This window comes from Ylistrum balloti, unplaced genomic scaffold, assembly GCF_031769215.1.
Source record: "Ylistrum balloti isolate Yb309-2 unplaced genomic scaffold, AGI_CSIRO_Ybal_v1 Utg371708, whole genome shotgun sequence".
In the NCBI taxonomy this organism is placed as follows: Eukaryota; Metazoa; Mollusca; class Bivalvia; order Pectinida; family Pectinidae; genus Ylistrum; species Ylistrum balloti.
In genome coordinates this window covers 31267-49738 of record NW_026782860.1, presented here as the reverse complement: position 1 = coordinate 49738, position 18472 = coordinate 31267, and the positions used below count along the sequence as shown (strand labels likewise).

At 36.2% G+C, this 18472-nt stretch overlaps 1 protein-coding gene across 1 annotated transcript; it reads left to right on the top strand.

Annotated features, from left to right (window-relative positions):
* Positions 1 to 12991: 12991 nt before the first annotated feature.
* Positions 12992 to 16018, top strand: LOC132563396 (angiopoietin-related protein 7-like). The gene is made up of 4 exons (XM_060228159.1): positions 12992 to 13042; positions 13796 to 13895; positions 14423 to 14599; positions 15774 to 16018. The coding sequence occupies exons 1-4, from the start codon at positions 12992 to 12994 to the stop codon at positions 16016 to 16018; spliced, it is 573 nt and encodes a 190-aa protein (XP_060084142.1).
* The last annotated feature ends 2454 nt before the right edge of the window (positions 16019 to 18472 follow it).

Here is an 18472-nt window from a genome sequence, read left to right as displayed (position 1 = left end):
TCAAGGCTATGCCATTTCAGTGTGATGACCGTTTATTTCCTGTCTCAGCATCGTTGTTGTACAACATCTCGTTTACCCGTAGTCAGCATAATGTGAGCGGATGTGGTGTTCTGCTGGGTACCTACATCTTAGTGTGGTAGCATGTTAGGTCAAACTTATCAGAGTTAAGAAAAATTGCACGAACATATCGGAGCCTACCCAAAAACAAACGCATGCACTCATCTGTGCAACTTTCTGTTAACATGTCGGTTTTGTACCGTTATAAGAAACCAAATTAAATATTAATATTCTCAGGGGCAAACCATTCCATCTAATATGCCATATAGCGATAAAACGACATGGTTCTTTGCAAAAGTTGTTTGGAATACGTATTGATTTACTTATCTTCACGGTTTGTAAACATTGTTGTGATATCTGAGGCATGTCGTCTCTTAAATATTCCATAATGTCAAGTAAATATGAAAAAAGGATGACGATTATCAAACATTCATTAATGTATTATCATACAGCTGTATATAGATATTAATTTGCGGAGATAGATAAGCAAGAGATATATAGCCCTGTTTAAGACAAATACCTACATCCATAGTCAAATTTGTTAAAACCGTTTTAATTCCCTAGACACACAGGCGCTGGCTGACATTTAATATACATGATGCATACGACATTGTCAACTTAACAATTAATAAATTATTTGCGGTGACGTAGAAAAAGTATACACGAAAAATTAGCAGAATCACACAAAAAAACCTGCTTTGAAAAAACACCGAGAAAGATAGTATCGTCTTGACACGCGCTAACTGCACTAAACGTCGTAACCGAACGATTTTGAGATGGTAACCTATCATCTATAAATTAGTCTCAATTTCACTATTTCCAAATTCGAATAGCATATTGGATACTAAATCTAGGTGGATGTTTGTGAACAAAGGTATCTGGCAAACCTATATTATTCTGATGAACAATACATTTATATTCAATACTGAACACTATATTCAAATTAAAGGAACATCGATGGGTACTAAGTTAGCACCAACACACGCTACACTTATACGTCACTACTTAGAGATAATACTTCATGATAGAACTAAAGAACTTTGGGGTGAAATGTTTGCAATATTTTTAGCAGAAACCTGGAAACGATTTTTAGATGACTGTTTTATTATTTGGAGATACACAAGTGAACAATTATTAGAATTCAATAACTTTATCAATACTCTTTACCCAGATATAAAATTTACGATGGAAGTCATCGATAAACAAATTCTATTTTTAGACATACTAGTGAAAAAGCAAAATGATAAAATTGCTACTGATATCTATCATAAACCAACGGACACTCATCAATACTTACATTTCGGATCTTGACATCCAGGACACACAAAACGTGCAATCCCGTACAACTGGCACGAAGGATCGTTACCGCTGTCAGCGAACAACAGGTCAAAGAGGAACGTCTCAAAGAACTCAAAACTTTTTTGAACCTACAACATAACCCCCAAAAGAAAAAAGAAGATGGCATAAAAAGAGCTGAAGAACTAAACATGACAGTATTATTACAACCCAGAGATAAAGAAAAAGCTAGCTCATTAACAATTGCATTCGTTTCAACACATAACCCAAGAAATAAAAACTTAAGTCGAACAATAAACAGTTTAAATGAGATACTGAAACAGGATGAACAAATTAAGGATGTATTTGCAGAGCCGAATTTATCAATAGTAAAAGACAACCAAAATGTTTGAAGCGGTTCTTGTACAAATCAAAGTATCAAGAACAGCAGGAATGTAACATGGTGTAAAAAGTGTAAAAATCCCCCCGCTGTTGTACATGCGAGTATATGATAGAAGGGAAGTCCTATAAATTCTGAACAAAGGAGTTCAACATAACCTGTAATATGTCATGTTATACAAAAAATGTAATTGATGTGATAACATGCCCTGGTTGCAAGGAATTTTATATTGGAGAAACGAGCAACACCTTGCAAGCTCTCGTACGTGTACATAAACAACATATAAATACACCACAATATCGTCAAAGTAAGTTAAGCAAAAATTTAGATATATGTGGAAAAAAGAACTCTCAAATATTTCCATTCTATAAAGTTTTATCAGAAAGCTATATTGCAAGAAAAAAGAAAGAAAAATATTTAATAAAAGTATTTAGACCTAAACTAGAAAGGTTTACCTATATTATCCCCCGTGTCAATATGACGTCACTATTGAACGGTACTCTTGACGTCACAATCCGTATTAATGTAAATGTGTAAAACATCTGAAGAAGAAACGAAAGTGCTTATGTTTTACATCAAGTATTTTCCAAAATGGTCCAATGTTTGAACTGGATCATAACAAACAGATGTTCTGTGGATACGTGTTACTGGAAATTATATATGATCTTTGACGTAATAACGTCAGTGCGATCAAGCGAGTTGTCAAATTTTCGAGGTAATCTGCCCATTTATCAAGACCCAAATATTACATAAATTACATCACATACATAGAATATAAAACTAATACAAAGTTATCAAACTAAATCGAAAGCGGTGGTGTAAATTTAGGTTTCTTGATAATCCCTTCTGCCGATGGACACCGGAGGTCCTTTATAACGGACAAAAAATATCCTAAGTTGTTGTATGTAAGATGGTGATTAATATATAAAAAAATGTTTGATATCAATCTCGGTATGTTCTGCGCTGTAGACACTGAGCGTATATATAATCGCAACGAAAACAATTTCATGTCACACTTCGAGGAAAGTAGCGCACCGGTACATCTCAGCCCAATTCTAAATGAGGATTTTTAAAATTTAAGATAAGAAAATTTATTTTAAAAATAAAAAATGAGCGTATTCTATTGAAAATCGATCATGATTTGCCGTTAGAACATGCTCAAAAAGTCGACGCTACCATTAACAGGATATTAAAGAGAGGAGATATAGATACGAATACAGCAGAACTTTTACGCTACGATTTCCCAAGGGCAAGGACTTTCTACCTCATCCCCAAAATCCATAAGGCTGGTAACTTTGGTAGACCTATCAATAATTCAATTGGCCTATACACAGAAAAAATCTCAAAGTTGATCGACTAACACCTAGATCTCATGTTGAAGACCTACCATGTTAAATGAAAAATACTACAGACTATCTGAAAGACATTTTGAAGCAACCTCTCTGAAGATACGCTCCTGGTAACTATAGATGTAGTCTCCCTGTACACCTACATCCCACATCTTAGCTTACCGAACAACATGGGACACCAGGGAGTACAAACACCCATCAACAGAACTTCTGAAATTAGTGCTCACGTTGAACAAATTTACATTCAACGGAGAGCATAATTTACAAATACATGGTACTGCTATGGGCACCAAGTTGGCACCGTCATATGCAAATATATTATTTATCGGCCACCTGGAGTCTAGGCTACCTTCAGCAGTCCCTTCGAAACCACTCAGCTGGTCTAGATTCATTAATGATATTGAGATCAAGTGGACATTCGGTCGAGAATTTCTTGAGAATTTCATTTGTTTAACAAACGCATTCCACAGCACCATTAAGTTTACAGCCCACATCTCCGGCGAGAAAAAAACACTTTTTTGGTCACTTGTTTAACATTCACCAACGGAGATATAACCAAGGCTTTATACATTACCCCACAAACACTCACCAATACCTTCGCTCATCATGTTCACACCCACCTCATACCACAAGGAGCATCGATACTCCCAAGCGTTTTAACTAGACGTATTGTTTCTAACGACGACGTCTTTAGACGCCTTTTCTCAGAACGGAAATCCAATCTACTTCACAGGTTATATAAGGCAGCTCTGATCGACCGCGAAATCGATCGAGTTAAAGAGCTAGACAGGACCAGTACACTTGAATACCAAGTCCGACCAAAAAGTGGGAGAGTACCTTGTGTGGTAACCTTTCACCCCAGCATGCCACTATTGTCAACAATCTTCCAGAAACACTGGCAAAGCGTGCTGTCGTCCAGTAAACTTCAGAACATTTCCCTGGAACCAACAATACTAGCTAATTGTAAGACTTAAACATCAAAGATCTGGTGATGAGTGGTAAACTACCAACAACTTCTCATACTCCTGCAATTGGCTGCAAATTTTGTCCGTACACTTGCAGTACCAGTTCATTCAATTGTGAGGTCAACGACCAGAACTAACACATCATCCAGTCGGTATTCTGCACAACGGCCAATGTAATATACTTAGTTACGTGTGCCAAATGCCATTTGCAATATGTGGGGCAGACCAAAACACAACTTAATTTCAGGATCAACAATCACCGATGTTCTATCAAACAGATACGCCCTGACCTGCTTGTAGCAAGACATTTCAACATGCCATGTCATTCGTGCCATGTCATTCTTGCCATGACATGCAGGTGGTACCCATTGACCACCGCAGGTGTTTGGGTGACTAGCAACGCTTCAGTTTCTAACTCTACCTTCCTTCCTTAAAGTTGGCGCCGATTATTAACGCTAGCCCGGAGGTAGATATTCTAATTTTATGGGGCTACTTTTCTGTGGGCGAGTTGACGAATTTGGGGCCTATTTGACCATATTCAAAATATTTTATTTATATATATTTGTGCATTTTACTTTACTTTTACTTTTGATTACACATACATATATATATTGTAGTGTCATCTCACTGAAATGTCATGACATAGACAACAATACAGTACAATGAGAATAGCAGATACAATTTTTCTTCACCTAACCTGCAAAATAGCTGTATTGATTTAGTAAAAAAAAGAAAAGAATCCTGGTAATGCCAGATTGCGTTATCTACATGACATCATTCGACAGTGGGGTGTTCAAATGTCCTTCATTCGTAATTTGTTCGCCTTCCTTGCAACATTTTTATTATCAAAATAATTTCAGAATAACTGGATCTTGATAAAAAATTTTAACATAACCTTATATTTAGTGCCCAGTTGTGGCCATTTCATGTTGCGACTGATCAGATAACAAAATGGCCGACAAGATGCTTTCTTGGATTTTGAGTATTGTTGTCGTTTTTTCCTAAAAATACTGGATGTACATTTCTCAAATCATATTTCCAAGTTAAAATAATTGATGAATGAATGAATATTTTAAATAGCCAATACAGTGAGATCACGGTTTTTAACCTGACTTAAAAATAAATTATTGTGATGTACAGAATTACGGGCATTTCAGTGGTGAAAAGGTATTGTTTGATTGATATTTCTTAATGTTGTGTTAATGGTCAATGATTAACAGTTATCTAAGGTCGGCCACCTTACGACAGTAAGGAACTGATGAAAACTTTATAATACTTCTGTACTGAGGTATACCGCCGGCGAAGTCATCCGGCATGACATTACACCTGTTCACATTTTACGATGCAATAACCATTAAAAATGGTTGACAGAAATAGTCCAATGTAACCAGTATAAAGCAGGTTGTTTATTCAGCTGGAGAGAGTATCCAAATAGAATTTTCTTTGATGGAGAATACATTGGAAATGTCGATTCACAAAACAAATACCGCCATTTCGCTTGTATTTTTAATCTTATGGTAAAGCAATGATATTGTCCAGAAATAATGCCCCTGTAAAGGAAATTAATTTCAGCCATCCGTGTATGGCACAGGTTGTTTTATCTCCTCGACTGAGTACAAAGAAATGCTTCTTTTTGTTAGCAGTATTTTTATGCTATTCAGAAATCGAACGTATTTCATTCCTTTATACAAGCGTTTAGTGGTCGGCCATATGTTAACATCACTGATATAGTACCCTCGTCGTTTAGTTGTCAATAAGAAAACTGACTGTAAGCTTCTCAGTTGGGCACCTCTTTACCTCTCTGAAAATGACGTGTTCCCGTGGAGTTCGATACCTTGCTGCCACTTGGATACTGTGTCATGGACTTGGCGTTCAGGGAGGTTATATCTTCTTCATACTTTATTCCAATACTGTCAGTAGTGTTATCGTTAGCATTTGCATCTCATTACGGTTAAGCTCTCATCCAATGTTTAATTAAAATCCATACACAAAGGATGAAAATGAAAAAAGGTTTTCGTTGTTCATCCCTTTAAAAATTGTCCGTCCCTTTCATGCATCATCACGTTATAATATCTAAACCATTGTTATAATATCTAAAGCATTGTTATAAAATCTAAGGCGTTGTTATAATATCTAAAGCAATAATATCTAAAGCATTGTTATAATATTTAAAGCATTGCTATAATATCTAAAGCATTGTTATAATATCTAAAGCATTGTTATAATATATAAAGCATTGTTATAATATCTAAGGCAATAATATCTAAAGCATTGTTATAATATTTAAAGCATTGTTATACTATCTAAAGCATTGTTATAATATCTAAGGCGTTGTTATAATATTTAAAGCAATAATATTTAAAGCATTGTTATAATATTAAAAGCATTGCTATAATATTTAAAGCATTGTTATAATATCTAAGGCGTTGTTATAATATCTAAAGCAATAATATCTAAAGCATTGTTATAATATTTAAAGCATTGCTATAATATCTAAAGCATTGTTATAATATCTAAGGCGTTGTTATAATATCTAAAGCAATAATATATAAAGCATTGTTATAATATTTAAAGCATTGTTATAATATCTAAGGCGTTGTTATAATATCTAAAGCAATAATATCTAAAGCATTGTTATAATATTTAAAGCATTGTTATAATATTTAAAGCATTGTTATAATATTTAAAGCATTGTTATAATATATAAAGCATTGTTATAATATCTAAGGCATTGTTATAATATCTAAGGCATTGTTATATATCTAAGGCATTGTTATAATATCTAAAGCATTGTTATATATCTAAGGCATTGTTATAATATCTAAGGCATTGTTATAATATCTAAAGCATTGTTATCATATCTAAGGCATTGTTATAATATCTAAGGCATTGTTATAATATCTAAAGCATTGTTATATATCTAAAGCATTGTTATAATATCTAAGGCATTGTTATATATCTAAGTCATTGTTATACTATCTGAATCATTGTTATACTATCTAAAGCATTGTTATACTATCTAAAGCATTGTTATACTATCTAAGGCATTGTTATAATATCTAAAGCAATAATATCTGAATCATTGTTATACTATCAAAAACATTGTTATAATATCTAAAGCATTGTTATAATATTTAAAGCATTGTTATACTAACTAACTTGTTATAATATCTAAAGCAATAATATCTAAGGCATTGTTATCATATCTAAGTCATTGTTATACTATCTGAATCATTGTTATACTATCTAAAGCATTGTTATACTATCTAAGGCATTGTTATAATATCTAAATCATTGTTATACTATCTAAGGCATTGTTATAATATCTAAAGCAATAATATCTGAGGCATTGTAATATTATCTAAAGCAATAATATCTAAAGCATTGTTATAATATCTAAATCATTGTTATATCTAAAGCATTGTTATAATATCTAAGGCATTGTTATAATATCTAAGGCATTTTCATATTATCTTAGGCATTGTTATAATACGATGGGAGTTACATCTCTGCACTTACAAAGAAACCAACCGACTGTGAATGGGCGTAGATGGGACAATGAGAGTTACATCCCTACATAAACCAAAAAAAAAAAAAAAAAAGAAAGAAAACAACCAACATGGATGGGCGGGGATTGAGGATGGGAGTTGTACTCCCGCATTAACAAACAAACTAACTGTGTATGGACAGGGACGGGACAGGGCAGTAGGAGGTACAGCCCTGCATTAACAATTAAACCAACCTATTGTGGATGGGCGGGGACGGGACGGTGGGAGTAACATCCCTAAAAAAAAAAAAAAAACAACCAACATGGATGGGCGGGGATGGAGGATGGGATTTGCACTCCTGCACTAACAAACAAATCTACTGTGAATAGGCGGGGATGGAGGATGGGAGTTACTCCCTTGCACTAACAAACAAACCTACTGTGAATAGGCGGGATGGAGGATGGGAGTTATACTCCTGCACTAACAAACAAATCTACTGTGAATGGGCGGGGATGGAGGATGGGAGTTATACTCCTGCACTAACAAACAAATCTACTGTGAATGGGCGGGGATGGAGGATGGGAGTTATACTCCTACACTAACAAACAAACCTACTGTGAATAGGCGGGGATGGAGGATGGGAGTTACTCCCTTGCACTAACAAACAAACCTACTGTGAATAGGCGGGATGGAGGATGGGAGTTATACTCCTGCACTAACAAACAAACCTACTGTGAATAGGCGGGGATGGAGGATGGGAGTTATACTCCTTGCACTAACAAACAAACCTACTGTGAATAGGCGGGATGGAGGATGGGAGTTATACTCCTACACTAACAAACAAACCTACTGTGAATAGGCGGGGATGGAGGATGGGAGTTACTCCCTTGCACTAACAAACAAACCTACTGTGAATAGGCGGGATGGAGGATGGGAGTTATACTCCTACACTAACAAACAAACCTACTGTGAATAGGCGGGGATGGAGAATGGGAGTTACTCCCTTGCACTAACACACAAACTTACTGTGAATGGGCGGGGATGGAGGATGGGAGTTACTCCCTTGCACTAACAAACAAACCTACTGTGAATGGGCGGGGATGGAGGATGGGATTTACACTCCTACACTAACAAACAAATCTACTGTGAATGGGCGGGGATGGAGGATGGGAGTTATACTCCCGCAATAACAAACAAACCTACTGTGAATGGGCGGGGATGGAGGATGGGAGTTCTACTCCTACACTAACAAACAAACCTACTGTGAATGGGCGGGGATGGGGGATGGGAGTTCTACTCCTACACTAACAAACAAATCTACTGTGAATGGGCGGGGATGGAGGATGGGAGCTACTCCCTTGCACTAACAAACAAACCTACTGTGAATAGGCGGGGATGGAGGATGGGAGTTATACTCCTGCATTAACAAACAAACCTACAGTGAATGGGCGGGGACAGGACGTGATATGCCCCCACAACATCAAAAGAAATGTAAGAAAGTAAAATTAGGTGTAGAAGGAAGGAAAGTATATCGAGGAAGTGTTACATGTCGTAGATTACAATTCTTATTAGATTTTTGTCCAGAGTGATTCCTTGTCTTGGTATAAGGCATGGGGTATATCGAAATGGGATTTATGGAGAAATCTCTGACGTTGATACACAGTAAATGTTGACAACAGTCCATCTATCTCATACAGCTGTCCATTCAGTTACTTGATATGTCTTCCATAGTTGTTTTTCGTTGAAATTTAGCCGACGTTTTAAACCCACCATGGTATAAATTCATCTATATTATTTTTTATTTGTAGGTACCATTAAAACACCTGTAAGTAAACGAACTCTATCTCTTGGTACGTATGAAGTATTAGCAACATAATTCTCCTGCAAAAATTGGATAGTTTCGTATACATATATTTAACGACAATATCAATAGTTTTAGAGGATTTGAAAATCATACCTCGATATCAAACCTTACTTAAAACTATGATCTCCTAAAGTTACTTCCCTTGGTGTCACTCTGATGGTATAGTGATTAATGAATATGTGTTAAATCGAGTCTACTCCTAAACGTTGATCTTACTCGTTCTGAAAGTGATATTTTATTTACAGTCACTTTTCTCGGAATAGACTGCCAATCTGATTTGGGTAAGTTTTTAAGCACTGAAAAATTCCACTGATAATTACTGGTACCCTCATAGAGTTATATTTTCAGTCATTGACCTTAGTGTTGTACAATTAGTGAAATGATCATTCCAGAACTTTTCTCCGCTCGTCTAAATCAGTTTTTAACATTAAAAGGTAAAAAAAAGTATATTTATGTGCGATATTTGCCGCAATCCCTTTCTTGACTGACGTTTAGTTTGAGACATGATGATATGCTTATCGAATTATACATTTTTATCATTAAACGACACCCCCTCTCACCTCCCTTCCACCCCAAGTAATATAGTCAAATATTTCTGATCCCAGTGGATTATTTTATATACATTTGATATCATACAAGACCTAATATAACCCGTTGTTACTTTGTAACCGAGTACGGTTTCCTTCTTGGGACCTTCAGCAATATATTTCAGTGGGGTGACGCTATAAAATTCGTCATCAATACCGACCACACGGAGGCTCATACGCACGCATTAGGCACATTCTCATCACGAATGCCTAGGGAAGCTGTCACTAGACAATCATATCTGTTGAATCAACCAATCAATCATTATACCTACAATAAATTCTCAATAGGAATCTTAATGACTATGTATAACTATTTGAACTTAATGAATTTGTATAATAAGTTGATCTCAATGATTTTGTATAATTAGTTGATCTCAATGATTTTGTGTATTTAGTTTAGCTTGAGTAGAGCACAGATGGATCTTTTCTGCATTTTAATGAACCGGAAGAGAATATAGGATTGAATTATTTGTGTGTTTTATTGAACTAGAGAAGAATATAACAAACGCGCAATTGGGGAGACAACTCTAAACGACCCGATCGTAATGTCGGATGGTCACGTAACGTGGTGGCCAGGGAAGGCGATTAAGACAACATGCAAAGTGGATTTTACAAATATCCTTTTCCTGCTCTTATTCTGACTTTTGATGTTTTTCCACAGGGTTGTTTTCGACACTGATATGTCCCAATGAATCCAAAGGTAATTCGATATTCTTATTTGAAAAAAAATATGTTGCTCATTTGACGAATGATTTTACGGGCCAGAAACTTTTCGAAAGCAACTTACAAGTATCAGATTAAGTGAGCCATTTTAAGAGATTAATGATTTTTAAAAATAATTTGTCAAGTTAAGTGCATTTCATACATTAGTACTTTGTTGCTGATTTTGACCAAATCGTCAAGATAATAACCATAACCACAATTGTAACGGTCCCTATATTCTATTTCATAGGTTTCATAAAAATATGAAAAACACGAAAGAAAATTCAAACATGAATTCGAGAAAATTATGCCAAAATATATAAAAGCAAACGAAAAACCGCGACTCTTTCATCGGCGATACCCGCCACGTAAACCTTGACCAATCCAATAAGTAATGTTACGGTCTCATAGGAGAACGAAGTAAACAACAACGAAACCAGCAGACATACTTACATGTTCGAATACTAAAGAAATAAAATATTTCTCAATGAGATCCTTATGACAACCGTAAAGTTCTTCATAATCTACATTGGCCTACAACTCTTGAAACTCTATGTTATGAGATTGTCTGTCAGTTGCCGACATATTTCACGAAAATTGTGCTATTGGGAACAGGTCCTTAAATATCGAATCAACTGCGATATGTAAACCATAGCTTAAGGATGCAGGAATGTTGCTATCCAGAAACAGAAAATTCACAATAGGGAAACTGAAATCATGCCGTTTACCGAACAGATAGGTAGAAATATGTCCAGGTTGGTTTCGTTGGGATGGAAGTAAGCGGCTGAATTAAATTATTTTATCGTGTCCGTGATTTCCAATTCAGATGGATTTATACAGTGACTAAGGTTTATAAACACAATTTCAATTTCAAAACAAAAGACATCAATATCTGAAACTGAAATTAAATGCCTTTTGATAGCCCTTTTGACCTGTTTTGAACACAAAAACAAATAAGTCGAGAAAGAGGCACAGTAGGTACTCTTTTGGGAGGCCCTACCACCAAACCCGACGAGGATACTATCTTTTTCAAATTGTATTTTATTATTTCCTCCTCCGCATATTTTTTTTTGTTGGAACAGTTTTTTAAGATACTTTCAATATATTTCACAACATTATAACACTACTACTGTCATTTAGATGTTAAGACTTATTAATCACTGTCAAAACAGTACTGTCATTTAGATATGAGGATTAATTAAGCACTGTCAAAACAATACTGTCACTTAGATATTAGGACTAATTAAGTACTGTCAAAACAATACTGTCACTTAGATATTAGGACTAATTAAGTACTGTCAAAACAGTACTGTCACTTAGATATTAGGACTAATTAAGCACTGTCAAAATCGTACTGTAGGACTAATTAAGCACTGTCAAAACAGTACTGTCACTTAGATATTAGGACTAATTAAGCACTGTCAAAACAGTACTGTCACTTAGATATTAGGACTAATTAAGCACTGTCAAAACAGTACTGTCACTTAGATATTAGGACTAATAAAGCACTGTCAAAATCGTACTGTAGGACTAATTAAGCACCGTCAAAACAGTACTGTCTCTTAGATATTAGGACTAATTAAGCACTGTCAAAACAGTACTGTCACTTAGATATTAGGACTAATTAAGCACTGTCAAAACAGTACTGTCACTTAGATATTAGGACTAATTAAACACTGTCAAAACAGTACTGTCACCTAGATATTAGGACTAATTAAGCACTGTCAAAATAGTACTGTAGGACTAATTAAGCACTGTCAAAACAGTACTGTCACCTAGATATTAGGATTAATTAAGCCCTGTCAAAACAGTACTGTCACTTAGATATTAGGGCTAATTAAGCACTGTCAAAACAGTACTGTCACTTAGATATTAGAAATTTCGTTTCGCACGGATATACACAAAAATTATTATCACACATTGTATTAAGAACAGAAATGAAACACATGTAGATCTTTTCCTTTTTCACCTAGCGGACTGTCAAGATATTCTTGAAGATCATGTGGATATACACAAAGAAAGTAGTGTATATGACCTCCATCCTGATTCTAATGACGCAATATTTACCTTCTGTGATATGGATGGTGGTTGGACGGTAAGTGTGTGAAATGGATGGTGGCTGGACGGTTAGTGTGTGTGATATGGATGGTGGTTGGACGGTAAGTGTGTGTGATATAGATTGTGGCTGGACGGTTAGTGTGTGTGATATGGATGGTGGTTGGACGGTTAGTGTGTGTGATATGGATGGTGGTTGGACGGTAAGTGTGTGTGAAATGGATGGTGCCTGGACGGTAAGTGTGTGAAATGGATGGTGGCTGGACGGTTAGTGTGTGTGATATGGATGGTGGCTGGACGGTAAGTGTGTGTGATATAGATGGTGGCTGGACGGTAAGTGTGTGTGATATGGATGGTGACTGGACGGTAAGTGTGTGTGATATAGATGGTGGCTGGACGGTAAGTGTGTGTGATATGGATGGTGGCTGGACGGTAAGTGTGTGTGATATGGATGGTGGCTGGACGGTAAATGTGTGTGACATGAATGGTGGCTGGACGGTAAATGTGTGTGATATGGATGGTGGCTTGACGGTAAATGTGATAGGCGGCACACTGGGGAATGTAAATGCCTATATATAGACAGTAATATCTTCTGAATCTAGAAATTGATATGTTCGGATGACATCTGACAAGTTGTCTCTCTCTACAATGGGTAAGAACATTAACATTGCCAGTTTCGTCAAAGGTCAAGGTCACTGTTGAAGAAAATAAAATTCTACCGGACTCTTTGCCATCACTGTGTACCTATGTGTTGTTGGATAGATGGTTTGACTGGTCACTGATGGGATACAATTCCTTTATTACGAATTGGTTTTATGGGATTCGAAGTCCTCGCAACGGCAAGGGTTATAGGACAGATTTCAAAGATCAGACGCCAAGAGTTCGAAAAACAAAACAAAAACAAAGACATAAAATGCCAGAGAGAACGGAAAGAATGAACGTTCCAAGTATTACAGAGGGGAAAGCAGATCTATTTTGTAATTATTTATTTGCTAAAGGATGTTCTTTGTGTTATATTTATCTATTGTATAAAATAATATTGTCATTACACAGATAATACAGCAAAGACTAGCGGGCTTTACAGAATTTGACCAAACATGGATGAACTACAAGTTAGGCTTCGGCAAACCATATGAAGCAGATTTTTGGCTAGGTGAGTATCCTTGTAATCGACGTTTTTGTGAAATATCTATCATATATAATTTTATTTGATTCATTCATATAATTTCATTTCAGTTCAACAATTCTGTTTGCACAAATATATATGCAAAAGCAAAATTATGAGAAAACAGGTATTGCAAATATACATTGTCTTCTCATAGAGATATCACTTCCTATTTATCACCAAATCAAAGACAGTTACCTACCTCCGTGTCCAGGTCATGTCAGTGTGACAGCACTATAAAGGCGGCTATCAGTTGTCCCAATCATCTGTCGATTCATGTATCCTTGTCTGTTGCCGAGGTAAAACCCCAAACATGCATATTAACATAATAAATATGCAAACCGTCTTTGAAAATATAGTTAATTACAGGATATATATAATAGAATTACCATTAATGTTGTACATCATGAAGTTTCCATTGTGTGTATAGTGCTATCATACAGAGGAAACATGAGGTTGACTTTTACTAACTTTCGTGTACAGAAAAATCATTTAAGATCTCTATGTGTCTGTAGGTAACGAAAACATCTGGCGACTAACCAATGCCGCGGGCATTCAGAAACCATACACTCTCCGTGTGGAGTTAACCAGTGCGGAGGGAGAAACAAGGTTCGCGGAGTACGGCTACTTCCGGATCGAGGACGAGTACAATGGTTACAGGCTCGTTATAGGGAACTACAGTGGCAATGCGGGTATGTTTGACCTCTATATAAACTTTCCTACAAATGCCACAGCCTAGACTTAGTTATAGCTGGAAATGATTGGATAAAGTTGTTGGTTTATATCAGTAGGTGCCTACTTCCGTTGGCACTATCACCTACAACCCCGAAACTGGCAAGTTGTTAAATTTTGATTAAATAGGTGAGTATGTTGACGTGAGTAGAAAAGACAATAGCCTGTTTTGAACGTGGCCAGTTGGCTAATAATAACACATAAACGTGACGCAAGAAGTATTTCCAAGTGTTGTAGAACATCACACACGAAAGAGTAATTGTTTCACTTGGTTTTGTTAACGATGTAACGAATCATTCAAATTGATACCACCAAATGCAGTTTAATAATGAAACGCCAAGACATCTGTGAAATTCTTGGTGTAATCGAATATGAAATGATAGTAAAATGGCAAAACTGTATTTGCGGAATGGTCTTTTAATATTTGCCATCACACTTTTACGTCATAGCATGGACACTGAAATTTAAAGTTCAAACCAGTCACATTATACTTACAACATTTACAGTGCTCGGCAGGTAACTATCGTCACGTCAGCTCATTTAGCGTAACATTCGACATATATCAATTAAATGGCGTTCATGTCAGCCAGGGGAACAGAACGCAGAGCCTTCTGTTTGTCTTGGTCAGAGGATATGACCAACAACCCTCATCTTTGTCTTGGTCAGGGTACAGGACCCACAACCTTCAAGTCTGTCTCGGTCAGGGAACAGGACCCACAACCTTCTAGTCTGACATCATTTTGTTATGTACAAACATTAATTTGTTATCAGACCGGATCCACTGCATTTATTTGAATGAGCTAGCATTATTGGCTTTTACAAAGTTATGTTATATACCGTCAGTGTCACACCGACTCCCTTGGTAGACGAGCAATATCATTAATTAACATATTAATTAGTCATTGGTTTCGATTTTATGTCGTTAAAAGCCATATCCTATCTCCTGATGGTCTGTTAGTTGACTCTCAATTATAATATGACAAATGAATACATCTACATCTGTAATTAACTAAGTCATCGGATATCAGCAACTCGTCCATACTGTATCATGTATCTGTGGGTGTAACGGTGCCCAGCGGTGACGTCCGAACCATTAACTCGTGCTGATGTAGGTGTTTGATAATTTGTCTCTAGGTGATGCCATGCAGACTCAAAATGGGACGAAGTTTAGCACAGGTAACTATGATCATGCAATGATTATGAATAGTAACTGTGCTCTTGATCGCTCGGGTGGATGGTGGTTTACAGACTGTAACCATGCCAACCTTAATGGTGCATACAAACCTGGATCAGGGCACAATGGTATTTTCTGGGATACTTGGAAAGAAGCTATTGATTCAATCAAGGAAGTCAGGATGATGATTCGACGTGGCGACTAAATCTAAGAAATGCTCTTGTAAATGTGAACAATTACCGCATTGTATTAATATGACACAGTCGAACCTCCTTATCTCGATTTCGGCGGGATCATAGGAAAACTTCGAGATTACAGAGTGTTCGATTTAAACAAGTTCAAATGTTTTGTGTCAGGATAGGCAGGGACCGAAGAACTGATTTGAAATAAAACGGAGTCTTTGAGTAATACAAATCCAGATAATAAGGTTCGACTGTGTAAATTTTGAATTCCCAAGGAAAATTTCATGGATAAAAAATGTGCATAACGATATTAGTGGGTTGCTTTTCTGTTTTATGAAAATAATTCTATAATCCATTCCTGACGCCAACGTACAAATGGTGGCGAGCTTTCAAGTGCGATATGTACAACACTAAATGCGGTATATAATAAAAACCATACGACGGTCGACTGGACTAGAGATTATTTAAACCTGTAACTCCCCCGAGAGTCAAGAGAATCGATGGTTATAATGACCTGCACCGTCAAATAAACGCGTTAATAAGACAGTAGTAAAGGATGTCGTGTGGTGCAGTGACAACGCACCTTGTCGTCCGGAGTTCGATTTTTTTTAGATCGGACGTGAACCGTTAACCCATCATGCCGACACAATCGGTACAAGATACTGATAAACAGAATCATAAACTGGGTGATGTATCAGCATATTCTCAATGTAAAAAAAAAAGTTAAGCACAAAACTACAGTATTCTTGTACTACATCAATACCATATATGTTTACTTGTTCCTGATAAGTAGCAGTATATTTTTATGTAAGTAGCTGGAGTAGTAAATATACATACATGTAAATATATACTTCATCTAAACACTTCTTTTACATACAACTTTGTCTAACTGACACAAAGTGTCCACTCGGTCATCGATCCAAAAATTACATCCGAGTTGAGCTCGGCTTATTGGAGAAAACAAAACATGAAATACTGACGTCAATGGAATCTTGATATGAATAAAGATAAAATTGACAATGCCTTACAATCTCCATAGTGTATATGAAAGTGTATTCAATTATATTTCGTTGTGTTGGGAAAAAAACTGATCAATAATCGCCTTTCTGTTTTGGTGAAATGTGTAGGAAAACACTTGAAGAATGCCAATGTTCCATACACAAAAATAAACTGCTCCCATCATTATTCATGATGTTATAACGAGCAAATTGATGAAGTGTTACTTTAATTCATCCAGTTGCTGAGCTTTTTGTTGCCAATAAGAGATCACTGCGTCCTCCTCTTCGTAGTCCGTTTTCTCTTTAAACATGGTCAGTTGTCCGATTCCCATTACCACAGCGATAAGGAGCGACACTGCAGCGGCCGCTGACGACAGAAAGAGTGGCCAACCCGTCGCCCCGTCACGTGTCTCCATGGCCTGTAGGGGAGTCAGTCCAGCTTTCTTCTTCACAAAAAGCAGGATGCCGATGATAATGATACAGCCTAAGGGAGGTAATTCAGGAGTGTAGGAAAAACATATATATTGATATAGATATTTTGTTTAAATAATCTAACTTAATGATGCCTTAAAATAGGGTTATGTTAGGAATCATTTCTGTCTATAAATGATCAAGTCACACAATAAATAAGTATAAAGATGATAAAAGCGAGGTACTGTCTACTCAAAAGTGAAACAGTGTTAAATGCACTACCAAATCTATTAAATCTATATATACCCCCTATCTGACTTCTACAGAAAATCTATATATACCCCCTATCTGACTTCTACAGAAAATCTATATATACCCCCTATCTGACTTCTACAGAAAATCTATATATACCCCCTATCTGACTTCTACAGAAAATCTATATATACCCCCTATCTGACTTCTACAGAAAATCTATATATACCCCCTATCTGACTTCTACAGAAAATCTATATATACTATCTGACTTCTACAGAAAATCTATATATACCCCCTATCTGACTTCTACAGAAAATCTATATATACCCCCTATCTGACTTCTACAGAAAATCTATATATACCCCCTATCTGACTTCTACAGAAAATCTATATATACCCCCTATCTGACTTCTACAGAAAATCTATATATACCCCCTATCTGACTTCTACAGAAAATCTATATATACCCCCTATCTGACTTCTACAGAAAATCTATATATACCCCCTATCTGACTTCTACAGAAAATCTATATATACCCCCTATCTGACTTCTACAGAAAATCTATATATACCCCCTATCTGACTTATACAGAAAATCTATATATACCCCCTATCTGACTTCTACAGAAAATCTATATATACCCCCTATCTGACTTCTACAGAAAATCTATATATACCCCCTATCTGACTTCTACAGAAAATCTATATATACCCCCTATCTGAACCCCCTATCTGACTTATACAGAAAATCTATATATACCCCCTATCTGACTTCTACAGAAAATCTATATATACCCCCTATCTGACTTCTAC